Source organism: Simochromis diagramma, unplaced genomic scaffold (genome assembly GCF_900408965.1).
Source record: "Simochromis diagramma unplaced genomic scaffold, fSimDia1.1 OVJJ01000753.1, whole genome shotgun sequence".
Lineage (NCBI taxonomy): Eukaryota > Metazoa > Chordata > Actinopteri > Cichliformes > Cichlidae > Simochromis > Simochromis diagramma.
The window spans coordinates 4,575,773-4,601,463 of record NW_024387523.1 but is presented as its reverse complement, the minus strand read 5'-3'; the positions used below and the strand labels follow the sequence as shown (position 1 = coordinate 4,601,463).

The window sequence follows — 25,691 nt, the reverse complement described above, 5'->3', positions numbered from 1 at the left end:
GATTACACAGCCAATTAGGGCAAAGGCAAAGCCCCTTCTGCTTCCAAGCCTGGCTAGGGTGGTGTGTGAGTGTGTGTGTGGCACTAGTTCACATGATTGTGAGTCTTGTTTCCAACAGCACAAGGACCCATAAATGACAAAGTCAACTGAAGGAAAGCCTTCAAAGACCTAAAATAAATAAAAAAAATCTTGGTGTGGAGCATGCATAATTTTACATATCACCCAGTTTGAATTATGAACACGCTGAGGTCGACTTGCTTTATTTTTCTATGTGAACTGAATATATTTCATATTCTATAGAAAGGAGACCTTCAAAAGTGTTATGGATTTCATTATATTTTATTCAACAGCACCACCAGCTGGAAGCACTAAACAGATTTATATTCAGAGGCATATCCCAACAAATAGCATGTATGATAACAGTCCAGGAATATGATTTTTGAAAATGAGCCCCACATGAAAGACTGAAATCTCAGCTTCTACCTCATTCTTTGCCTATTCTTTACCTGTGTGATGTGCAAATAGATGTTAGGCCACTGAGAGTACACACATTCACATGCAAGTCATTCAATATGCAACGTTTACAGTGTGCAGTTTTTAATCTTTATGTGGATGGCGCTTCCATGTCTGAAAAGGCCGCCACTTGTGTCCTACGAAGGACAACTCGGTACCTTGAGCACAGATTCCAGAATGATCTGCACTGTTATTACCATCACTGTCTACTTGTCCTTATCCTCATGAAATGTTTCTGTTGTCCATAGGGTATCAGCGTACTGTGGCTGAATCGATCCAAAGACTTCCCAAGAATCCCAAACCTGATTAAATGAAAGAAAGATTTAAAATAAAAATAAAAACAATAGTGATATCTTGGAGGAAATATTATCTATAACCTATAACAAAAAAGGAACATCATTTGTATAATTAAAATCTATGAATTATTCCACATTTTAGATCAAATACAAAACATAATTAGATGGCCCTAAAGATTACAGGTTTCCTTTTCACATTTTTAAAAAATATTTCCATCCTGCATTTCAGTCAGTCAGTTACAGTCGAAAAAAGAAAGTCTTCACAGGACTGTAAGCAGCCCTATGAAAAACTAAGAACATCCTCACTGCTTACATTAGAATTACGAGGGTCAGAAGCAGCCAGGTGGTGCTAATCTAATAGACTTGATTAACTGATCAAGTGCGACCCTCTGTAAAAGCAGACGTTTTGTTAGTTTAAGACAATCCTTAGGAGGAAGGCATCAGCAATAATCTTAGATAAACCACTGTTTTTCTAAGCTCATTGTCCAAACAATCTGGAGTCCATCATTATACAGTGAGAAAGATTACTCACTACATCCCAGCAACTTTACGCCAAGGTCAGACTGTAATGCTCAGAGAAACAAGAGCTACATCTCAGACTCTACATACCTCTGTTGGCATGTTAAATGTTAAAGATCATAACTGTGCAATTGTTTGCTTGTTTGGAAAGGTTGCTAGGAAAAAAACAACTATTTTCTCTAAAAGGAACAGCAGCAAAGCTTAGGTTGTCCTGCTCAAACCATTGGAGTTCTGGAACAATATCCTTTGGACAGACAAGACCAAAGTGGAGATGTGTGGCCATAGTCAGTTGCACCACATTTGATGAAAGCATATCAGCACAAGCACTTCACACCAACTGTCAAGCACAGTGGTGGAGGGTTGTTGATCTGGACTTGTTTTGCACCCATCCTGGAGGGTGGCCAGGACCTGGACACCATCCAGTCATTGAGTCAACCGTGAACCCCTCTGTATGCCAAAGTATTCTGGAGTCAAATGTGAGGCCGACAGCTGTCTGACTGAAACTGGGTCATGCAACAGGACAATAATCTCAAGCAATAATCTACAACAAGACGGCTGAAAAAGACAATAATGAAGGCGTTGCAATGGCCTATTAAAAGTCAAGACCTGAACCTGCTGTGCCAGGGCCATTAGAGAGCAGTGCATAAACAAGAAAGAAGAAGAATGGGCCAGAATTCCTCAACAATGATGTGAAAGAATGGTAAAATTAAAATTATAAGTTATTGCTTGTTGTTACTGTTAAAGTTACTGAATCATGGAGTGTACTTAATTTTTAACTAAGTACACTTAATTTAACCAGATCAGACTCAAAATGCAGAACACAGTCATCATCTCCCTACTATTTATACAACCAAAGGCAGTTTTTTTTGCAGTAGGTAAGCTCCTGCTAATAGGTAAGGAGGAGAAGTAGGTATCAGATAAGCTGGATCAAAACAGAGCTTAAACTTAAGAAACACTGACAGAAGCACTCGTCTCTTTGTCTTCTGGGTGACTTTTAACAAGCTTGCCATAAGCCTCATTCATGTTCTGTCACACAGCCTTGACCATTGTTTGTGATACGCCTGTAGTCAAACCAACCCATCTTGCCCCTCATCATAGTAAAACACAAAGGACATGAAGTTCTACATCACCTGACAGAGGCCAGCTGCTGGTCGAGCTGCTCCATGAGGGCTTTGGTGTCACAGTACTCGGCCTTCAGAGGGATCTGATTCCTGGCTCGGCTGCCCAGGAACAGATGGGGTGACTGTTCTTTGGGCGAGGGCAGCAGAGACACCATCAGAGGGGATCGCTGATTTACTATGCTGCTGAGGAGTGGGTGCCTTTGGGATGTGCTGATAAAAAGCCAAATCACAGAACAGGTGAGCATTTTAAATAAATGAATAAATAAACATTCTATATTTAAACAACCAAGGGAAATATGCAAGTGTAAAAAGGGTATATTTAAGGAGAAGGATTGTGTGTGTCATACAGCAGTGTGGACACATTTCTCTCAAATACATTTTAATTACACAGCTTACAGCAGAAAGGCAAACTCTGGAGCTGTTTACATATTTTACAACACTAAAGCCATAATGAATATTTGTCTATATGAAAGCTCATCCAAGCAACATAATTTACACAACAGCTGTGTAAATTATGGAAAAGGACACATTTCGTACTAATTTGTCATACATATATATGCCTATGATCTTTATGGTGGAAACTTAAATACATATCCTGACGTGGTTAATCAGAAAAGCTGTTATGGTAGTAAGACTTTCCAGATCCAGATGCTGGTACTAAAGAAAAAAAAAATACAACAAATACATAGCCTAACACAGCGGTCTCCAGTCGTTTGGTACCGGGCCGCGAGAGTTGAGGCTCAGGTGTGAAATGTGTGGTTTTCAGGGTTTTTATCGGTTTTCAGCGTTATTTTGTTATCGTTTTTATCGTTTACTCGGTTTTCCTGGGTCTTTTCACGTGTGTTATGAATAAATCTTCTTTTTTTCGGTACCGGTACTAGTTTTATTTTGTTGTATTTATCCGCGACACCTTAAAGGCCGGTCCGTGAAAATATTGTCGGGCATAAACCGGTCCGTGGCGCAAAAAAGGTTGGAGACCGCTGGCCTAACAGATGTTTTAGAGCATTTTCTGTGGGTGATGAAGGCATTTCAAATTGTGTACATCCACCCTCAGGAGGAGAGCAAGCTTCAAGCCTGGCTTTTGATTGTTTGCTTTCAACCTGACAGCAGGAAAGAGCTCCAGGCCTCTGACAGCTTACAAAACTACCCATCTCATGTCCAACAGAACTGAGCTACACAAAGCAGGCTGTCAGATGGTCCCCTCCTATTGGACAAAGCCGTGAATCTGTCTACATCAATCATTTTTCAGTTAGACGTCACACATGGCATCCATCAAACTCAAATTTATTGTCCAAGCTATTAGCTTGTTTGCAGTGTAATGTGGTGATCCAGGTTAAGACTGGTTACACATACTAATGGTTAAACTAAAAATCAATAAGTGTTTAGGCGCTAATTTCCAAATAGCAAATCTGGAAACTGATTTCATGGGATGCACTATATTGCCAAAAGTATTCTCTCATCTGCTTCACACACATATGAACTTGAGTGACGCCTCATTCTTAACTCATAGGGTTTAATATGAGGTCGACCCTTTGCAGCTATAACAGCTTCAAATCTCTGGGAATGCTTTCCACAAGGTTCAGGAGTGTGTCTGGGAATTTTTGACCATCCTTCCATTTCTAATTCATCCCTGTTCACTCAGGTGGTCTGAGTGAATACACCAATTTCTTTTCTGCAATGTAGATGAACAGAAATGGTAACCTGGATGCTTGGTCTGTTTCTAAGCATCCACTGGAATAAACTTTAAAAGAGTGAATTTAGGAACAAGCTAAAGCAGAATAACGATCTCCTTTTACCTACAATTTCTTTCCGCCTTACCCTCTAGTCATGATTGCTTTTCACCAGTTGTAAATATTTAAAGAATTGCTTGTAAAAATGCCGGCACTCAATGGGAAAACCTCAGCAATGCTGTAATTATAAACCAAGGCCATTGCATGTGCTGCTTTATAACCTTTTCTGACTGGCATGTGGGTGAAAACAATAAATATGGAATGGTAACGTCACAGTAGTAGGACTGTGATCAGGAGCATAACTTTACCACACTTTTGTCTACTCAAAGGCATTTTAAATACCTGTTAAATAAAAATATGCAAAGGGGTCTGTAGTAACACCTCAAAACAACCTTTACTTCACATTTATATACCTTTGTTTTAGTGGACTATTATGTCTCATCTTGGAGTGAGCTGCTCCTGTCTCCACTGAACCATTACTGGTAGTTCCCGAGTCGCCATCAGTCATATTCTTCACTGCCATGTTGAACGAGTCAGAGTACAAAAGACGTCCAACCTCCTCTTGGATGTCCTTCAGGTCCCTCCTGCCAAACGTCACCCAGGCCACGTAGCAGAAGAAGCTGTACAAGCACTAGAAAAAGGGAGACCGAATCAGTCCTTTATCAAGCGGACATTCATACATTTTGTCCATGTATTCACAGATCAAACATTTAGTAACCCTACTCGCAGAGCAAAGCCCCAGGTGGCACCTTAGTCATCTGTGTTTTTGAAAAGGTCACAATAGCTATTTCTGTTCAAAAGGTCACACACTGAGCAGTCAATAGGCTGCTGCTGTTAGCGTGGCATTGCTCTCCTTGTCAAGCCACCTGGCTAAATACCAGTGAGGACCTGTCAAAGCAAAGCACCTGTGTTGAATCAACATCCCCTACCAGTAACTAATTCATTAAGGACACCAGCTAAAACACCACTCAGTGTGGTTCTGCTCTGCTCCCCGCTGCCTGCATTCACAGATGGTGAACTGGCCTCGACCCTGACCAGCTGAAGGACCCATTTTTGTCTACAGGTGTGACAATACAGTTCTGAATCTTTCAAGAACATCCAGCCAAATTCATCAGATTTCAACAAGTTAGACAACTGACATAGGGAACAGTTCCTAACACTCATTAAAAATATATCAATCTGGGTGATCCGTAAGCTTTGAATGAGAAACGTGCAGCACATTGTCATGATTGCACCTTACCGCATGAAGAAGCCACTCTGTTCTATTTGACGATATCTGCCTCCTAGAAATAAACACAGGATATTTGTATTAACAACACACTGGTATTGACTGACTATGAATGACATAATGATTTCAGCATAGAGCCTAACTTTTTGGTTTAGGATTTGTGAGCTGTCTGGCCACATTTAAAAAACTATTATTTGCTGTACTTAAACAGCAGGTAACATTTTGCTGATTAAACCCTTTTAAAGACATGACCACAAAGAACAGTATTCAACACCATGCCAATCTGTGATAAAATGTAAGCATAAAAACTGGAAAAGAAATCCAAAGAAACCTTTTTCAACTCCTTCCTCCCAAACCCAATTCCAAAAAGCGAGACGGTGTGTAAAATGTAAATAAAAATTTACGAGATTCATTACATTCTGATTTCATTTATGCTTTATAAAGTGTCTCACTTTTTCTGTATTGTGGTTGTAATGCTAACATGCATGTTTAAAGACTCTTTACTCCTGTGTCTTCCAAGCACAATATATGTACAATGGAAAATTCAAATGGCTAAATGACTTCCTCAACATGTCCTGAAGTTCTCCTGAGGCTTGGTAACGAACTAATCATGTGATTGACCTGTGTTGACCCAGGGTAACATCTAAAACCTGCAGGACAACAGCCCTCGAGCCCTGGAGTTGACCACCCCTGGTCTAATATGTAGCTCTTGGGTTTCTGACAGTTTCTCTGAGAATTGCACAGTCTGCGCTTGAGGTGAATTTTCTGAAACATCCAAAAATGGAAAGATTGGCAGCTGTGTTGGATGTTATCTCCTTGTGAATAATCTTTCTCATTGTAGAATGATGTACATTAAATGGTTTGGAAATGGCTTAACTCTTTTCCTCTAAGATCATGACTGATGTCTTTCATCACTGGCATTGTGTTACTTCAGATTAGCAAACTGCCAAAATGTGGGCTTTTAACAAGGTGGTCACACTTGCTGATGATCAAGTAATCAAGCGATTAGCAGCACTTGACTGCTACTTACCCTCTTAATTCCTTTGGAAGCACTAATGTTGTACTTCCTTTTTTACACATTGCTTCTGCATTTTGGGTTTAGTTTATGTAAAGTAAATAATGACACTGTGTAATATGACACATGTTGTTATAAACCTGAGATTGAATTTACCTAATTTTAAGGTCTGCAAAGGACCAGCTAACTTTAAAAAAAAGTATATAATCTGACATCTAAGCCCTTAGAATTAAAAGAGGCTACAATTTCTTTTTCATTACTGAGGCTTCAGCAATCTTGATCAGCCACACTGCTGATAACAAACGACAAGAAAAATGGAACAGCAAAAAATAAAAACATTTTTAAATGCTGCACTTAGTGATGCAAATATAATATAATATAAATAATATTCAGTGGCTTCCTTAGACCTCTTTAAGAAAGTCTCACTATTGCTACTCAGTAAGTATTTTTGTTCAAGTATCATAAGTAATACATCTGTATACATAACAAGTATACAACATCGGAGTGAAAATATTACAGAGAAAAGGGGACATTCTCTGCCTACCAGCTGTTCAGTGAGTTTGCTCACTTGTGATATGGGCAATGCTGTTCTCTTTTCAGATCCATCATCAGGCGGAAGTAGCAGACAGCAAACTTCTTTTGAGCCATCTCCTTTTTGGCCCAAGCCTCCACCATCATCTGGTGCTCTGACAGGCTATCACCATTAATGGCATTAAGGAGCCGAAGAGGAAAAAAAGACAGCGGTAAGAGACATGAAATGGAATTAAACACAGGTGCATGTAAGTAAAATACAACAGGATTCAAACAAAGGTAGAATTTACCAGCTTGTACTCTACTTACACTGCTGTAGGCACAGATTTATTCTTCAGGGTCTTATGTATGAAAAAGCAAGACAGGTAAAGAAGAAGTGTAATGAGGACTTCATCGAGCTCGTCACTCCTGCATCAAGACAAGGGCACAGAAATATGAGATCTTTTTTATATGATACCTAGAAAAAAAGTTATGAATGGATAAGGTCATATTATGTAATTCATTACTTCAATAACTCCAGAAAGCGGAGAGGAACGGGAAGCAAATAATTCTCCTGTAGCAAACCGACAGCCACCTCTACAACACAGAAAGTGTAATCACAAACAGCCATCTAATGTCAGTAGATGTAAAAATATCAACATCTAACTAAATGAATCATTGTTTGACATTTTATGTGAAGACTGGTCTGAGTTTTAAAAGCAATTGGTAGAAAAATGTGCACATACAGTTAGGCCAATAAATATTTGGACAGAGACAATTTTTTTTGGTTAACAATTCTGGTTAAATGAAACAACTCAGATTCAGTTGAAGTGCAGACTTTTAGATTGCATAGAATTGTGAGAAACTAGAGAAACTAAAGCATTTTAACGCAATCTCTTCATTTCAGGGTCTCAAAAGTAATTTGACAAATGAAATAACTCAAAATAAAATGTTCATTTCTAATACTTGGTTGAAAATCCGAACTCATGGACATCACCAGATGCTGGGTTTCCTCATTTTCGGGCCTTTACTGCAGCAGCTTTCAGTTGCTGTTTGTTTGTGGGCCTTTCAGTTCAAAGATTAGTCTTCAACAAGTGAAATGCATGCTCAGTCGGGTTAAGATCAGGTGACTGAACTGGCCATTCAAGAATATTCCACTTCTTTGCTTTAATAAACTCCTGGGTTGCTTTGGTTGTATGTTTTGGGCCATTGTCCATCTGTATTATGAAATGCCACCCTATCAATTTCTCAATTTATTTGGATTTGAGCAGACAATGTCTCTAAACACCTCAAAATTCATTCAGCTGCTTCTGTCCTGTGTCACATCATCAACAAACACTAGTGTCCCGGTGCCACGGGTAGCCATGCACGCCCAAGCCATCACACTGCCTTCGCCATGTTTTACAGATAATGTGATAGACTTTAGACCATGAGCTGTTTCGCGCCTGCTCCATACTTTTTTCTTGCCATCATTCTGGTAGAGGTTGATCTTGGTTTCATCTGTCTAAAGAATGTTTTTCCAGAACTTTGCTGGTGGTTTTAAATGGTTTTTTAGCAAAGTGCAATCTAGCCTTTCTATTCTTGAGGCTTATGAGTGGTTTGCACTTTGCAGTGAACCCTCTGTATCTACTTTCATGCAGTCTTCTCTTTATGGTAAACTTGGATATTGATACGCCTACCTCCTACAGAGTGTTGTTCACTTGGTTGGCTGTTGTGAAGGGGTTTCTCATCACCATGGAAATAATTCTGTGATCATCCACCACTGTTGTCTTCTGTGGACGTCCAGCTCTTTTTGCGTTGCACCAGTTCACCAGTGCTTTTGTTCTTTCTCATGATATACCAAACTGTAAATTTTGCCACTCCTAATATTGTAGCAATTTCTCTGATGGATTTTTTTCCTGCAGCTTAAAGGTTGTGTCAAGCATTAGCACACAGCAACTAAAATATCTCAGGAAAAGGGTAGCTCTGATTCCTTAGCTTCACAAACGGTTTATTATTTGTTTTTCTTAAAAACATAACACAAAAATATTTGTAAAAGTTTTTTTTTTTAATGTAAGTTTTGAACCCTTAATTGTCCTCCAATTGTATAATGACCCTCAAATCACACAATATAAGTGTTGTTAGTTCAGCATCATAGTGGGACTTGCGTTTAACATCCTCAATGGTGACCCGGTCCCCTTGTCTCTTCAGCACTGAGGACCTGTACGCATTGAAATGAGCAGGGCTCAGTCTGCTCCTAATCCTTTGGCGCCCTCTGTGGTTCATTGTAAATATGTCAGCCAACCTGAGGACACAGCAGAGATGAACATGTGCAGGTTAGTTCCCTAAACATCACGAATTACTTAAAAATAAATAAATAAATGAAGAGTATTTTTATTTTCAAGTTTAAGGTACTGTTTGACCCACACATACCACTCTGCTCGCTCCTGAAGCTCTTTAATGTTGTTATTGGTTTGACTCGCCGTCAAAACATTCTCTTCTCTTGGGTAAGAACTAGAAACGGAAGAGAAAAGCTTACCATTGTGATATTTAACAGTTTCTCCTGCTCGCAGGTGATGTATACTAGTGGCTTATTGCCTTGCTTTCCTCACCTGATAAACTCCAGCTTTTTAGATTTATCATTCCAAACCCAGCGGCCTAAAGGGGGAATGTTCACCTGAAAAGTACACACGGCGAGTTTCGAGTCTGGCATTTCAAGGTTAACGACGAAAAGGGAGCAGCCCAGACACCGCGCGGTAATATTTACTGGCAGAAAAATAAAATTTGATATCCCCCCCCCACTTTTTTGTTACAAAAATGTCCAAAAGTTTAAGAATTCTCCCATTTATTTGTCGTAACTTACATTTTTGGAATCCTTTAAATATTTTGTCATTTTTATAACACAAATTTCCCAGAAAGCGTTCACTCCGTTATGCTCCTTCCTGTTTGTTGTTTGCTAATGTTAGCCACGGTATCCAGGCAACAGCCAATGGCGAAAAAGCTGGTCAGAGGCAGTCAGAGCCTTCAGATGCGGATTTCAATTAGCTGACCGGAGTGCGGTAAAAGCACAAAAACAAACAAACTTGGATTAATACGCGCGCAGAAGCATTTTAATCGTACAACATAACCCCATAAGGCCATCAGTAGATTATATCCTTGTGCTAATGGTGTTCATAGTGTTTTACACATCACTTTTTCTCCCCGATGATGCTGTTAGGATTTATGTTACTACAACGTTATTTGGCCCCCAAAATAAACCGCATTACCCCCATTAAATCCCCGATAGTCCCAGTTTATTGCAATTAAAAAAGGGGTCAAAACATATTTAAAATGAACATACAAGTTGCTGTTGTGTTTAGATATACTGCAGGGGTCTAAAGAGTCAGTACATTTTTTGACATCTTTCAAAAGTCAAGCATTAATGTGTGTACTATAGTATATAGTGCAAAAAGTTAAAAAAAAAAGAGAGAGAGAGAGAGAAGGATATGTGGAGTGTTTTGTAATCATTCTGGAATATCCATTTTCTATTTTAATTCTTTTTTCTGGCTAAGCGCTTGTGTGTTTACCCAGTATCTGCTTTCCTGAGCACTCGAATCTCATAAGCTTGAATCACTCTTTGGAGTGTCCAAGAAGTCCAACCCCAGTCTTGCTTTTTGTTGGGTCATCCACTGATGTATGTATCACAGCTACTTGAATGTAAGATTAAAATCTCTCCTAATGTTTTGTTTCTGGTTGCTTTACAGAATTTAGCATTAAGTAAATTTTGCTTATGCATATTCTGATTGCACGTGTTTTGCTATTTCACCTCATATAGTATAGTATCAGGTTAAATAAGGGTTTACTGAGAAAAACCATTGTACTGAGAGCGGGTAAAAACCCAAAAAACAATTTTTGTATATGAATAAAAAAGGTCATTTCAGGTCTGAGAAAGTGTTTAATGCCTTTCAGCAAAGCACGAACAGCAGCGGTTATTACTTGTGGTTTTTTCTTTATGATATGACATGACTGGCGAGCATTTTCTCATATCTTTAGCTGATAATTCCTATCACTTTGTTAGGAAAGTTCATGCAAAGTTGTCTACTTCTCGTGTATGCTATCAAAATTCATCGGTAGTCCGTCTGATAAATGAGGCTCCAGGTGGGGCAAAGCATACCGACATGGCTACAGTCATTCCTATGACCCCTCTTTGCATACAAAAGGCAGTTTGAACTAAGACCAATGATATAATGAGAACTTTAGCGAGAAACTTTAACATTCATATCTGGAGACAGGGCTGAGAACACATGATGTTACAAAACCAGACCTAGCTGCAGCTATCTAAGGGTGAGTGATCACACACAAAAGAATCAGTAGTTAGTCAGAGCTGATTAGGTTAGATTACTGCAGATGCAGTAATCTGCATCTTCTATTGTGCAAATCCACTGCAAGAAAAGATAGTCAAAGCTTCTAGCTCACATGCCTTTGATAACTGGTCCAACTTCTTGAGACAAAGAATTTCTCTTTTGTCACGTGAGAAACCAAACTGTGATGTCTGAAACTTGCCAAATGACTTGCATAAAATGAGAAGCTTTTTAAGGTAAATAATCAGATTTGTCTTTTTTAGTGATGTAAATAAACTTGGAAATATATTGATATCATGGCTAGAAGCAATTTATTCACCCAAAAAATATGGAAAAGTTTCACAATGTAAGTTACCCTTTATTAGTCCCACATTCACATCCTTCTTTATGTTGTTGTGTACCAATGATTCATAAAACAAACCAGTGAGGCAAATAACACCAAAACAGTGACGCTGTGTAGCCAAAAACCAGCTGCGGTTTGAGGGTAAATATTTTCTTATCAGATGGGGACATTATTTCCAAGAACACCTTTGCTTACAAATCTGGAAGTATTAATCATACAGTGCATAACAAAAAGCAAATGTCTTTCTTCTTTTTTTATGGTTCCATAGAAGAAGGCCCCTCCTCTGTGGAACTAACTCCCAGTTTGGATTTGGGAGACACTCACCCTCTGTACTTTTAACATTCGAGTTAAAAACGTCCCTTTTGTTTTTTTCAGCTTGTAGAAGAGCTGGATCAGGTGAGCTTGAACCCTCTGTTCGTTTCACTGCAATAGACTGTTGGGGACCTCTCACAATGCACTGAGAGTTTCTTCTTCACTCACCTTTTCTTTTCAAATCAGTTATATTAAAAAGGATGAATCACAGTTGCACCAGGTTATTAGATTAATGCACATGGACAGAGCCAGGAAAGGGTCCAGTATCATTTATATTGTTGACTCCTGAAAACTGGCCATTGGCTCATAATTAAATTCGAAAGCGTCAGATGCTGTAGATGTGGACTGGTCGTAATTAGCACTACTTATAAATCCAACAGGACTCTTGGGATTTAAGCTTTTGACTTGTGGCAGTACACCAGATCTGTATCACTGTATTCTAAAACCACTTGATTGGTTGTCATAACATTAAAGGCCCCTAAATTCTATATATGGTTTTATTTTTAGTATGTCCTAAAAGAATGCGATTAATAAAAAAAATACAACAAAAACAGCTATCAAACTCGTAAAAAAAAAACCCTCACACATTTTGTAAATGTTTTATAAGTAATTTATTAACTATTTAAAGTGTATAATAACTGAGGTATTATAAACATTTTGTTCTATTTTAAAAGTATTATTTTTAAAAGCTTTCAGGAACTGAAAAAAACTCATTTAGCACTTTACTTTTCTCCCTAGGATTTCCTTCACCAAGATCGGCTTTCTTAAGCTCTTTAAACTGGGATCCTAGTCTTTAGCTGCTCTTCGGAGTGATGAGGTACGCATTTTGAGTACATTTATCCAGCCACCACTGTCGCTGTAGGTCTGTCATGACATCCACTGACTGCAGCAACTCTATGTCACAGCTGCTTCCTGAAATTAAATTTTTTTTTTATAAAAATCAAGAAATTTCTGGAAAAAAGACCCACAAATTTAACAAATTCTGCACATATCTATTTTGTATTTTGGTTAATTTCTAGGCAGTGGTTGTATGATTATGTGCAAAACTGCTCAGCCATAATTATTTTCATAGTACTCACCAAACAGACTGTGTAACTGCTCATCAGGTACAAAAAAGAGGAGGACCTAAGAGATGAACAGATTCAAAAATAACTTTAAACCTCCCTAATGGAACTTTCACACCAAATGCAAAGCAAAGCATAAGGTTTCACCTCACATTACTTGTTTAAACACAAATATTTGCAGCCAATGGGAAGACTGCAGATCGTTGGAATCAAGCTACAGTAACACATTTCCATAACCTGCCAGCAGGTCCTTCAATATTCACTCACTTTTCTCCAAGCCTGCTCCTTTATTCCTGCCTTTTTCCAAAAACCAAAATTGAACCAAATAGCTCCAGCTGACCTCAAACTGTATCAATAAGCTTGCCTTCCTTTTCTGATTGTTGGGAGCATCAGCATCAGTTTAAAATGAGGCCTTAATCTCTGCTGGGTTGGCGTCCAACTTGTTTGGACTAGTTTTCTGAAAGTATTTCAGGACACAGTTTTTACTTTCTTACGCCACTGAGGTAGATAAAAGTGGGGTCTTTACTTGTGCACTTGGGGCTGATGGAAACCAATTTCGTTCCGTTGCCAGTATTCTTCCCATTCACAGAGGGCCATGACCCGATCTGCCTGCTGGCCAAGCATGCTGGTTCTGTTTGCCTTACCCCCACCACAAGTGGATAAAGAAGAGCACTTAGACAAAGAGAAAAAGAATTGTTTGTGAAAAGCGTTCATGTAGCTGGATACGAGATGAGAATGGATGATCCGCACAGGATTACATATACACATGTGCCTTTAGAGAGTATTTACAATGCATGCAAGGTTAAAAAGCCCAACCAAAGACTATTTGATCCTACTGGTAAGTAATCAGCTAAAGCCAGAGCAGTCACAGTTAGCCAAAAAGCTGTATGTAGAGTACACAGTTTTGTGCCAAAAAGTGGTCATCTGCCAAAAACTAAGCAAATAAATAAAAAAATGATTGTACTATCAAAACTGTAAATGAGTTCTTAGTCCTAAATCTGTCGAACATGTCGCTCATGAATGATGAATAAATATAATAAATAATAATAAAATAAATATCAAGGCAGTTTTTGGTAAAATGAATTTTTATATATCCTTCATTTATCAAAAAAAAAAAATGCCACTAATAGTAAAACTGTCTTTTTCAAGAGACATCTGACCAAGAGGTCAAATATAAGATGACACAATAAATTATTTCAAAACAAAAAAAAGTACACCCTTAAACAAATTCAGAGCATTCAGACTTCTTTGGTAGAAGTCTATCAGCATGACGTATTGTGACTCTGCAATATTTGCCCACTCTTCCTTGCAAATGTGTTCCAATTTTGTCAGATTGTGAGGTCTGGGCTCTGCCTGGGGAACTGCAAAAGTTTAATTTCCTTCCAGTGAAGCAATTCTTTTGTTGATTTGGATGCATGCTTGAAGTTAATGTTGTGAAATTCCTCTTCATCTTCAACTTTCTAGCAGGCACCTTTGGGGCCAAAAGTGACCGGGATTTGGAACTGTTCATTACTCACTTTACCTTGACTAAAGCCTCACTTCCAGCTAAAGAAAAGCAACCCCTAAACATTATACTGAAAACCACCATGATTCACCATGGGTATGGTGTTTGTTTGGGGTTTTTTTTTTGGTGATGTAAAGTGTTATTTTTGTGCCAAATCTGCCTTTTGGAATCATGTCCACAAAGTTTAACCTCGATTTCATCAGACCATAACACATTTTCCTACATGCTTTTGGGAAACTACGGAGCCCCTCTGATGACATGGTCCAAAAAAATAAATAAATTGTGGCCACAAAATACTACTTCGTGGGCATGAAATGGGTATAACGTGCGAACGAAATGCTAATTTGTGGGCACGAAACACTTGACCAATAACTGTGATCCTTCCCAGGCCCTTGCAGTTGGTTGACAATAAAATCTATCCCGGCGTCCATGTTGTACTTACGTTACGCACACGTTATACCTATTTCGTATATACTGTAGACTCACCCCCTTGCTCACCCCCTCCCTCCTGTGCTGAATCATAGAGCAAACGAATCACTCAGGACTCACTAACCCCCTCCCTCCTGTGCTGAATCATAGAGCAAACGAATCACTCAGGACTCACTAACCCCCTCCCTCCTGTGCTGAATCATAGAGCAAACGAATCACTCAGGACTCACTAACCCCCTCCCTCCTGTGCTGAATCAGCAGCTGTGTCCCAAAACGTTGGCTGCATCCTCCGGAGGCCGCATTTGAAGGCCGATTACGTCACAGCCAGGCGACGAAGGCTATCCCAATTCGTCGACTCCTTCAAATGCGGCTGACAAATGTGTCCTTCATTTCCCCAAATTTGAAGGATGGGTCGGGTGTGTCCTTCGTGCCCCACCATACCCCAGAATTCATAGCACGGCCCAGCCGAATTGCAGTTGCCAACAATGGCGGCCGCTACTAAGTTTTCAAATTAGTCTTATTAATCTTTCTGGGTCGCAAAATAAACTTTTAACACATTTTCAGACGAGAAAGTAGCTGTGTAAATCTGCTTGGTTTATCAAGACATCGTATATTTGCAAAAATGTGCCTACGTTTTCGGAGACGTCTGTTACCCACCCGCTCGATAGCTAGCCGGGGGGTTCAATGGTCACTCCAGCCGGCGAGAGCAACGGACTCCCGGCTTCATCGTTTTCAGACCTCTGCTCTTTCGCTACTCAGGTTAAACATGATATATAAGTCACTCGGATACCATAAAAATGTAATTGTTTGCCTTTTTTCGGTGTTTTATTTGTTCCGGAGTAAATCAGTTTGGCTGAGATCAAAGTTATTAGATTATTAGATTAAATAAAACTTTATTAATCCATCGGGTTGGTTCCTCCGGGATTTTTACACAGCTGAATAAACGTTAAACAGAAAACTGATTAAACAGAAGTGTGAGACGGTCGAGAATTTACGCCAGTGTCCTGTTATATTTTAGATAGATATGTTTTAGACAAGGAAAAGCTTGAAAAGGGACCTTGAAAGTGCTTAAAAAGTGCTTGAATTTGACCCTGAAAAAGGCGTATGAACCCTGATTTATGTTTTTTTTTACACATACGAGGCGGGCAGCCTGTAGGTTACAAGCAGATAGAAAGTTCTTCTTTTCATTACAAGCGCTGGTGTAGCTTGCCTCCACCCACCACTATATAAATGCATTCCGTTACTGGTCGGATAATCTTAAAGGTTTTTATTTTATTGCGCCTGTAATATAACAAAGTAAAATAAAGCCGCTATTGGAAAAAGATTGTAGCTCTTTACTGAGAAAATAGTTATCAAGATCACATTGTCATAATATTTAAGACAGAATTCAAACTATGAGTTTGTCTGTGAAAAACTAACTGCCGCAATCATTCTGTCTCTCTATACAGCATGCGCTCCGATCTCCGCCGACTCATCAGAAATCTGCTGCGTCACCCCCCTAAACTCTCCATGCCCCTGGAACCCTCCCTCTCTGACCCCCCCAGGAACCACCCCTCCTTGCGATTAGTCACACATATGAAATCGATTAGACACTTCCCCCCTCCCATCACTGGATGCAATTCGTCGTGCTTATGGATCATATTACACACGTCAGGATTCGATTAGTCACTTCCGGAGTACTTCCGGTAGGGTCAAAAGCTCAAGGCTAGGGTCATCAATCAAATTTTGACACAAGCAGGGTACCTATTTTTTTGAAGTGTGTGTATTTTTTATTTATTTATTTTTTTAAATGAAGTAGAAACTACGGAAAAAAGACCTATACCAGAGCGCCTCAGTGTAAAACTGGGATTTCTTAAACACTTGCGCCGCTGTGCGTCCGGAAAACACCTTTCCCTTCCGTCCTTCCTTATGACAGGCAAACGTGGCTCATGGGGTTGGGAAGCGCATCTGTAACCGGAAGGTCACCGGTTCGATCTGGTTGTTGTGTCCTTGGGCAAGACACTTTACCCTACCGCCTACTGGTGTTGGCCAGAGGGGCCGATGGCGCGATATGGCAGCCTCGCTTCTGTCAGTCTACCCCAGGGCAGCTGTGGCTACAACTGTAGCTGCCTCCACAAGTGTGTGAATGCGAGAGTGAATAGAGCGCTTTGGGTGCCTTGAAAAGAGCTATATAAATCCAATCCATTATTATTATTATGAATTCTTATTGTCTTGCTGACAACATCGTATCACTGGAGCCGTACCAACCCAAGCGTGGAGAGAGGCAGGCTGGGCAAGCGAGACCAATCACTGTGCAACAGTCCAGAGACTTTCTGAGAATTAGTGACAGCTGCCACAGTTTGAATCGTGATTGCAGCAAGCGTTTACAGAAAGGAGAAAGAAACAGAGGGGTCCATGATGGAAATAGTGCATTATTTATATCGCAAAGGAATACATGGGCAATTTGAAAAGCAAATTCTGGTATGCATATAACTCATAACTCAAGATAGAGTTTATATAGCATTTTAACATAAGGTTATTTAATTAAAAACGAGAATAATAAAATTTCAAAATACAAGGAGGTAAAATGTATATTCTCATATGAAAAAAGAGTGTAATGTTTACTGCAGTCTGAAAATAAAATCTAATATTTTACGAGACGAGCCTTTATGAAAAAAAAACCCTGCGTACCCAGAGACATCTGCATAAAAGGTACCATCAAATTAGCCAAGAGTTCTAATCACACACACACAACATTCACATTATCTTTTATCTTTTGTTGTATTCCTTTGCTTAATCTTGAGCAATGATTTAAGAACTCGAGATACTGTTACTCAGAATGCTGAGTAACATTTTTCTGACGTACCATGAATGCATCATCAGGCTCCTCCAAAACCAGAAATAAAACCCGCTTGATCTTTATTTTCAAAACCTCGTTTCATTCTCCCAGGCAAAGCATTCCTTCTCGCACTTTTTACAGTGAGAGACAGCCGACCGAGAGCTCAACGGAACGCCTCGCCTTGCAGACAGAACTCGGGGTAAGAATTCAGCAGAGCCTCGCTGCGTTTATTGATCTGAGAGCTTGCCCGGTCAGCTGTGTTGCTGAACAAATATTAGCAGTCTTCATTCAGGAGAGACACGCTTTGAGTTTACGGGAAAACGTGCGGTTCTAATGTCTTTTCACGAGTACTGTGGTTGTTTTTATGCCGCGCTATTGCAAGGCAAGCGAGGATCTGACATTGTTATTGTTATTGTTATAAACTATTACATAATTATTCATTTCTGCTTAAGAATGACGCTTTAACGACGCTGTTATTCAAACCATTTGTTTGGTTATAGTTTCCCCTTTACGCCATAGTTTCGTTTATAACGGGACAACAAGCTCGTGCAGATCCACGATTAATGCAGATGATTTTCTACCAGAAGATTCAAATGACCCATCGGTTGGGTTTTGTAACCCTGCAGGTGACAGCTCATGGACCACACGTGCTTACATTTTGCGGTTGCTGTAGGTGTCTTTATGTGCAAGACCATAATCCTGTGCGGATTATGCATTCTCTTCCTGTCTCCAGCGACATGAAGTGGTTTTTTTCACAAACAATTCTTTTTCTCATGTCTAGCTGCTCTCCTTTAACCGCTGATCGTCAGGCAAACATAACCAGCATGCTGGAACAGCAGGCAGATCGGGTCATGGCCCTCGGTGAATGGGAGGAACGTTGGCAACAGAACAAAATCGGCTTCCATCAGCCTGAAGTGCACAAGTAATGACCCCACTTTTTTATGTAGTTCAGTGGAGTGAGGGTGCAAAAGTAGCCCAAATGCATGTAAGACTTGTGAAGATTACATCAACTATAAAGGTGCATCACCACCTAAAGCTGTGTCCTGTTAAAAGCTTTAGAAAGTGAGCTTAGATTATCTAGTTTTAAGAAAAGTACCATCAATATGGCTGATCCAGACATCACCAGACATCACCTCAACATGAGATTGCAGCAGGAATGTGTATTTTGCTGTTAATACTGTTTTTTTAACAGGATGCTGAAGAAAAACATTGATAAAGTTCTCAATGGACGAACAGGAGTTCGCTTCTTCTTCCCTCTGTGTGGGAAAGCAGTAGACATGAAGTGGTATGAAAACATCTTACTAAATTAAATTAAGTTGATCAATATTAGTGTCAGTTGTCATCTTTGCTAACCTTTTGTTTTTTCGTGATTCTCAGGCTAGCAGACATGGGCCATTCAGTGGTTGGAGTGGAGATTTGTGAAAAGGCTATTCGTCAGTTTTTTGAGGAGAACAATATGACGTACACCGAGGAGCCTGTGCCTGCTATACCTGGAGCAAAGGTTTACAAGGTTGGTGAACTTCATGTGTGCAAACACGACCACTAAATGATCTAAGCTGAGGTAGTCAGTGTTATTGCTTCTCAGCAATTCAGTGTCTTTACGCTGAATATAGTTTTTTATGGTGACGCCTGAGTTTATTATGTGCATGTGAGCAGCTCTTTCTTCTGAAAACCGTTTTGATCTCAGTGAGATTTTGGGCAGAATGGCTGCAAGCTACAAGAAAGTTATATTGCTTACTTTAAAACAGACACAAGTTGTTCATCCGTGCTGTCTTTTGTTTTTAGAACTCAGAGAAAAACATCTCCCTGTATCAGTGTAACCTGTACAACTTCTCCAAGTGAGTAAACTACATATTGTTTTATGCTTTTTAAAATTAAATAATTAAAATTACTGTTAAATTGAGTTCCTTTCTAACTTCACAGTTCCATCGAGGGTCGGTTTGGAGCAATTTGGGACAGGGGCTCTCTCGTGGCCATCAACCCAGGAGACAGAGAAAAGTAAGATGAGATCAAGACCCTCATTTTAAACCCTTAGAATGACATTTATTTCAAACTAAATAAACTCCAAAACATTATGTTCTACACAGTTTGATACTGTATTATATAATGTACCCATACACGGATGTCCCATGCCAATGCTATTCTTTTATTTTGTAGGTATGCAGCTCTCATTATTTCTTTGATGGCGAATGACTGCAGATACCTCCTGGACACTTTACTGTACAATCATGATTTATATCAAGGTATTCTATATATCATTTCTATATTGTGTGTGTGTGTGTGTGTGTGTGTGTGTGTGTGTGTGGTGTGTGTGTGTGTGTGTGTGTGTGTGTGTGTGTGTGTGTGTGAGTGAGTGAGAGAGAATAAACATAAAATACCATATTTTAAAATCTGTTGATCTCTTAGGGCCTCCCTTTTTCGTGCCTGATGAGCAGGTGCATAGCCTGTTTGGTGAGTACTATGAAAAATAATGATGGCTGAGCATTTTATATATTAACCAAAATACAAGTGATAACTGACAGATTTGTGTATAACTCTACAAAATATGGGGTCTTGAAGGATAATTAGAAACGTTTTTAATTGTGTATTATTTTGTTTTGCTTTCTTTAAATTCAGGGAGCAGCTGTGGTATAGAGTTGCTGCAGTCAGAGGATGCTCTCGTGGACAAACGAAATTGGGGACTAGATAAATTTCTTGAAAATGTGCACCTCATCACACCAAAGAGCAACTAAAGGCTCAGAGTTTAGAGAAAGAAGAAGAAAATCCTGGAAAGGAAAAATAAAGCGGAAAGTGAAAGTGCCTGAAATTCAAGAGAATTTATAATTCTCCTTTTTATTTGTTGTTGTTGTTGTTATGGATCAAATAACATGATAATAAAAAAACACAATGATAAGACAAGATGTCTGGTGTTTTTAATGAGTTTTGTAGCTGTTTAATTTTATTTATGACTTTTTCACTAAAAACAAAACAAAACATAGAATTCAGAAAATATTAATTCTATGATAAACAATCCACTGAATTTAGAATATGTCGAAAGGCTAAACTGTGGGAGTCACCCCTGCGTAAACCTTTTATTCAGTCGTGGCTTTGCGCATTAAGCATCCAAGTTCTCTAACACATTTCAAACAGAACTCCAGAATTCATAGAAGCGTATGTATTATTAAAGATAGAATTAGTAAGATGAACAAGATAAGATTAAACAAGATTGTATACCCTCATATACTGGTCATGTATTTGCACGCACACCTTCACAGATGCTATACACTCGAGTGTAAGCACAGAAATACACCAGCACAAGCCTGCTTAGAGGCAACCACCCTCATCCCCGCTTTCCTGCACTGGTTTATGATTGTTGGTGTCGTTAGTTATTGTGCTGTTTACTTGTAGTTAATGTGTATATGCATAAATACACTCACCTTGCACATTAGCAGTACCAGGTTGGACCCCCTTTTTGCATTCAGAAGTGCCTCAATCGTTCATAGCATAGATTCAATAAAGTGCTGGAAACATTCCTTAAAGACTTTGGCCCATATTGACATGACAGCGTCACACAGTTACTGCAGATTTGTCAGCCACTGTCATCTCACAGAATCTCACTGTCATGCTCATGAAAATAATTTGAGATGATTGGAGCTCTGTGGCATTAAGGTGTCCACCTGGAAGCAGCCATCAGAAGATGGGTACATGGTCGTCATTATGGTTTTGACATGGTCATCAACAATACGCAGGTAGCTGTGGCATTTAAACATTGCTCAGTTGATGCTAAGAGGCCCAGAGTATCAGAATCTTTGTTGTCCCCCACACCAGTACACCAGCAGCAGCAGCCTGAACCACTGATACAAGATTACTTTCTTACATTACTCAGTAGAGAGCACAGATTATTTATCTCCATGCAACTTTTAACCTTCTCTGTTCTAGCTGATTCTTCTGCGATTGCCTGTCCCTCAAGTCGGGTCAAGTTGTGCAACATCATGGATTTCCACTCCTCTCTCCACGCATAGATATTTAGTGTATTCACTCCAGTGTTATTGCTCTCTGTTATCCCCTACTAGTTAAAGGCAGGCAAGAAAACCAGCTTTCTGGTACCACAGGTGGATCAGATCAAGGCCCAGAGAGTGCAAGGAACACTGACAAACAGTCAAAACTGGCTTCTGTCGGTCTCAAGTGCATAAGTGAAGACTTCATTTTATCTATCGTCCTATTAGAAAACAAAAGTAATTTAAATATGTGTCTAATGTGTGTGACATGGCAAGAATACTTCAACTAGAAATTTACTTTAACCTCTCCACCAATCACCCAAAGAAGTGTCCCCCAGAAAAATGTATTTCCCACCTAAATTCCGCTAATCACTGCACCCCTCTCACAGTGGTACATCCCATCTGTAGTCATTCATTTAAAAGTCAATGATTTTTTTTACTTAAATCATGGCTTATGGTTGACCAGGGAATGACTCTTTGGCAGATGACATTAGTACTGCACCCCAGAGATCTCCTGTATTCACTTACTTTCTGTCATGTGTAGGCTGTGTGCAGGCAGGATAGCAGGACCCAAAGTCCAGACCTATGGAGGCAAATGTGAACAACATAGCCAAAAAAACTAAACTCAAAACTACAAAAACCAAACAGGCTGACAGGCAAAACACACAGCATGGGATAATGGAGATCACGACACAGACAAAGGAAAACACAGGGCTTAAACACACAGAGGGATAGTGATGGTAAATTTGATTCTTTTTACTGAATCGAGTTTTAATGAGTCACTCACCAAAGTGAATCGGTTTTTTTGAGTCATTTGATTCACTGAGTCAGTTGACCAGTGAGTGCAAAAAATGTACATTTTCACTCAAACTTAATTTGTTTCTCTTTTCATGTATATCCTACTGCTAAGATGAGTGATTCTAAAATAAAACAACTATTTTATAGAGCAAAAAAGAGCAAAAACATTTCTAAAATTAAGCAATTTCCTATCAAAATTGCTTCAAGTATGAAATATTCATATACAAATACACATAAATGTGTGTACTGTCTCAGTGTGAAACAAGTGGCTATTCTTTGTGACCATATGCATCAGTCCCTCATATTACCATTGAGGGACCAAGGCACCAAGCTAATACTTTAAAAAAGCTGCAGCAATACACACAAACATAAACAGTACTTGGTGACAACTTTGCTTTTAGCCTTTAACCCTCTGGGGTCCAGGGTATAATTGGCCGTTTTTGACTACTTTTGATTTGGCCTCTATAGTTCACCTTTAAAAACAGTTTATCTTGCCAATGTGTTATTTTCTTATTTTGACAAACTGTATCAGCACAATTTATCTAAATTCAGACAAAATTTTAAATACAGTAGAAAGTGATATTTTTGACTGTAAAAACCACAAGCATGTTTAACGAATCATTTTCATAACTTGAAATGCAAAAAGAAATTGTACATTTTTAAAAAATATGCACAAGTTTTTCAAACAAAGTTATATGGTACTATTTACCTAAAAATGCAGCCAAGGCTCAGACGTTTTTTAAATATCCATTTAAAACTATTTACAGGAAAATCAGGTGTTCTGCATCAAAGAAGAAAACACACAAATTATTTATGCAACTCCAAAAAAATAGTTTGTGTCCACTATAACACAAATGAGAACAGCACAGGGATAAACCTGCAGGTGTGTCACTCAGCGTTTACACTGCAATCTGCCTTTGGTGGCTTTTTTGCAGCAACTGTGACATTCAGAGCTGACACACAAAACAAAACAACGACTACACTACACACTAACTACAATAGACAACACACTAACCTGAGACTCCAAACACGGTAAACGTCACAAATCTCTCGTGTATCAAAACTCTCTCTCTCTTTAGCTCACTCGCTCTCTCTCACTCCTAAAACTTCCCCCTCTTCCCAAAAAAACAAATGCCACATGTTGCCATATCATTTTTTGATTGGTCGACATGGTACATTTTTCCACCAATAGAGAAGGAGTGTTTTTTCTTTCTCTTTTTTCACTCACAAGCAAAGCGTGTTTGCTAGCACTCTCCTTAGAAAACACCGTTTTTACCGTTTCTTTCCGGAGTAAACGCCACTGTTATATTCAGAAAAAAAAACCCATCGGTTTTACGTGGCCTATCAACACAATTTAAAAACTGGTATATAGTTTGAAGTCCGCATGTTCGACCCAAGTTGAAATGGAGACTGGGTCCGTCGACCCCAGAGGGTTAATCAGTAAAGCCTTAAGTTGGCTAGTTATGTATCGGGCTAATGTTTAAAGCTTTCACTTGAGCAAAGTAACTCATATTACTGCTAAGTAATGTTAGCTAAGTTCACAACATATTCCATAATAGCGCTGCCATACTGCATCACACTCAGTGCATTTCAATCATTGCTCCAGCGAGTTTGACAGCTAGCAAAATAATCATAATAGCATGTGTAACGTACACGTACTGGAAAATTATTTACTAGGACTCACCTATCATGCGACTGTCTTTTTCCATCAAACACTCATTAAAACGGCAACCTACGGGTATGTTAGCGCACTCATCCCCGACTGTCCGAAGGAGGGGCGGGGTCACACGTTGAAACAGAGGCGCAAGGAAGCCCAGGCCGGGAAATTTTGCTTTTACATTTTGCGACTCATTTTATTTTTATATCTGATAAGAAAACTATTCAATCAGATACTTATTTGTGGTGAATGAAATACAGTTACACTTTCAAGCACTTATAAGCACAACATCTGAAATTCAAGCACTTCTCAAACCTTGAAAAGACAACATTAAAATTCAAGCATTTAAGGATTTCAAGCACCCGTACGAACCCTGATAAATAACCCTTAGTGAAAAAAGCACCGCGCCCGTACTCAGAAAATAATTTTATTAAAACACCCTCGGATGTGGTATTGTGCGGGAAAGACTTTTCTTTTTTTCTCACTAGCAGAAAACTCTCGACAGACAGAAACTCTAAAAGAAAACGGTCTTGTTTTACGCACATCAAGGAGGAGTCAACAACCCCTCTAATCATTTCTTAATGCCTCCAGCCAAGCAAAGAATTTCATAAAGGCCCCAACTCCTTGTACGTGCAAAATTCCCCGAGTAAAAAAAAAAAAAAATTTAAAAAGCCATTCACCGAGTCCCCGTCAAGATGCCATTCATTTAAGAGACTAATAATTTTTTCAATTTAAATTGTGCTAACTTCAACGCAGTAACATTAAAAATAAAACATATTAGAACTCATTTTTGTCGGACACAAGAACAACTCGAGCATATTTTTCGGGAGCTGAACTAGGCTTACAAGTTTGCTAGGCCCCTGGGGACCAGTGCGAGGTTGTGCGGCAGATCCTGGCGTGGAGGGTCCAGACACTCCCACAGCGCAGACTTTACTATCCGCACAGAGCGTTTCTGGTGTGGCTTATGCAAAAGAGACAATACAGCTCCCGGTAAGCATGTCTGTTGTAGCCTGCCCTTTATAAATATCTCTTTGATTATTCAAACAGTGTTTAAAATGTGACTCGTTTGTTATCCAAAAACACTTCATCTATGTTACTGATTTAAATATATATATTTCAAGTTTTTAGCTCAAACAGACTCTTGAGCATATTCATATAGCAAATCCACATAACCAGTGTGCACCCTAATGTACATCTTTGAACTGTATGTTAATCAGTACATGAAGCGTACCTCTGAAAAGAGTCCATCATTTGTGAATTTACTGATTTGTTTTTTAACTGCAGTTTTCACAAACTGCGGATGATGAAATCCTCTGTATTGTAGAAAATGTCTTTAAACTACCGCTGTTCCTACTTACTGAGTTCCCGAGCTACTTCTTTACTATGTGAATAAACAATTTGAACAAGAAAGGATTTAAAGACACATTGAAGCAAAGGCAAAAAAAAAAATTGTAATGAAATTTATGTGACGGTTCTTCTGAAATCCGACAGAGTGAAAATCCAAGAGCTGCTGCAATCCTCTGCATTAATGATCTTAC

General features: G+C 39.2%; 2 protein-coding genes and 2 long non-coding RNA genes across 9 annotated transcripts; 2 read left to right on the top strand and 2 right to left on the bottom strand.

Annotated features, from left to right (window-relative positions):
• Window positions 1-203: 203 nt before the first annotated feature.
• Window positions 204-10,309, bottom strand: LOC120726927 (protein phosphatase 1 regulatory subunit 36). Of its 2 annotated transcripts, XM_040020969.1 has the most exons (11): window positions 9,775-10,309; window positions 9,524-9,588; window positions 9,345-9,425; window positions 9,080-9,216; window positions 7,460-7,529; window positions 7,263-7,361; window positions 6,991-7,116; window positions 5,420-5,462; window positions 4,593-4,810; window positions 2,459-2,659; window positions 204-815 (listed from the first exon to the last, which is right to left on the bottom strand). In XM_040020969.1, exons 1-11 carry the CDS (start codon window positions 9,802-9,804, stop codon window positions 713-715), a joined length of 1,173 nt encoding a protein of 390 aa, XP_039876903.1. In that variant the 5' UTR covers window positions 9,805-10,309; the 3' UTR covers window positions 204-712. The 2 variants fall into 2 exon arrangements, with proteins under 2 accessions (XP_039876903.1, XP_039876902.1); XM_040020968.1 differs by having other exon boundaries at window positions 205-815; window positions 9,524-10,308.
• Window positions 2,576-12,829, top strand: LOC120726934. Its single transcript, XR_005694406.1, has 3 exons — window positions 2,576-2,686; window positions 7,023-7,165; window positions 12,645-12,829. It is a non-coding gene; the product is annotated as an uncharacterized LOC120726934 (long non-coding RNA).
• LOC120726933 lies at window positions 12,702-24,820 on the bottom strand. 2 transcript variants are annotated; one of them, XR_005694405.1, is made up of 4 exons: window positions 24,181-24,820; window positions 22,227-22,281; window positions 12,986-13,031; window positions 12,702-12,818 (listed from the first exon to the last, which is right to left on the bottom strand). It is a non-coding gene; the product is annotated as an uncharacterized LOC120726933 (long non-coding RNA). The 2 variants fall into 2 exon arrangements; XR_005694404.1 differs by lacking the exons at window positions 22,227-22,281; window positions 24,181-24,820 and adding an exon at window positions 19,614-20,002.
• Window positions 17,536-20,589, top strand: LOC120726930 (probable thiopurine S-methyltransferase). 4 transcript variants are annotated; one of them, XM_040020976.1, is made up of 10 exons: window positions 17,536-17,594; window positions 17,833-17,920; window positions 18,503-18,643; window positions 18,914-19,006; window positions 19,099-19,231; window positions 19,507-19,559; window positions 19,645-19,719; window positions 19,879-19,964; window positions 20,128-20,172; window positions 20,338-20,589. In XM_040020976.1, exons 1-10 carry the CDS (start codon window positions 17,552-17,554, stop codon window positions 20,451-20,453), a joined length of 873 nt encoding a protein of 290 aa, XP_039876910.1. In that variant the 5' UTR covers window positions 17,536-17,551; the 3' UTR covers window positions 20,454-20,589. The 4 variants fall into 4 exon arrangements, with proteins under 4 accessions (XP_039876910.1, XP_039876913.1, XP_039876914.1 ...); XM_040020979.1 differs by lacking the exons at window positions 17,536-17,594; window positions 17,833-17,920 and adding an exon at window positions 17,987-18,103; XM_040020980.1 differs by lacking the exons at window positions 17,536-17,594; window positions 17,833-17,920 and adding an exon at window positions 18,135-18,347.
• Window positions 24,821-25,691: the final 871 nt, after the last annotated feature.

Coding starts and splice junctions, on each gene's coding strand:
- LOC120726927 (XM_040020968.1), bottom strand. CDS start 9,624: ATGCCAGACTCGAAACTCGCCGTGTGTACTTTTCAGGTGAACATTCCC. Junction 7,530..9,079: donor CACCATTGAGGATGTTAAAC/GCAAGTCCCACT, acceptor TCTGTGTTGTAG/AGGTGGCTGTCGGTTTGCTA. Junction 7,362..7,459: donor CGCTTTCTGGAGTTATTGAA/GTAATGAATTAC, acceptor GTCTTGATGCAG/GAGTGACGAGCTCGATGAAG.
- LOC120726930 (XM_040020976.1), top strand. CDS start 17,552: ATGAAAAAAAAACCCTGCGTACCCAGAGACATCTGCATAAAAG. Junction 18,644..18,913: donor CATCAGCCTGAAGTGCACAA/GTAATGACCCCA, acceptor TTTTTTTAACAG/GATGCTGAAGAAAAACATTG. Junction 19,232..19,506: donor CTGGAGCAAAGGTTTACAAG/GTTGGTGAACTT, acceptor TTTTGTTTTTAG/AACTCAGAGAAAAACATCTC.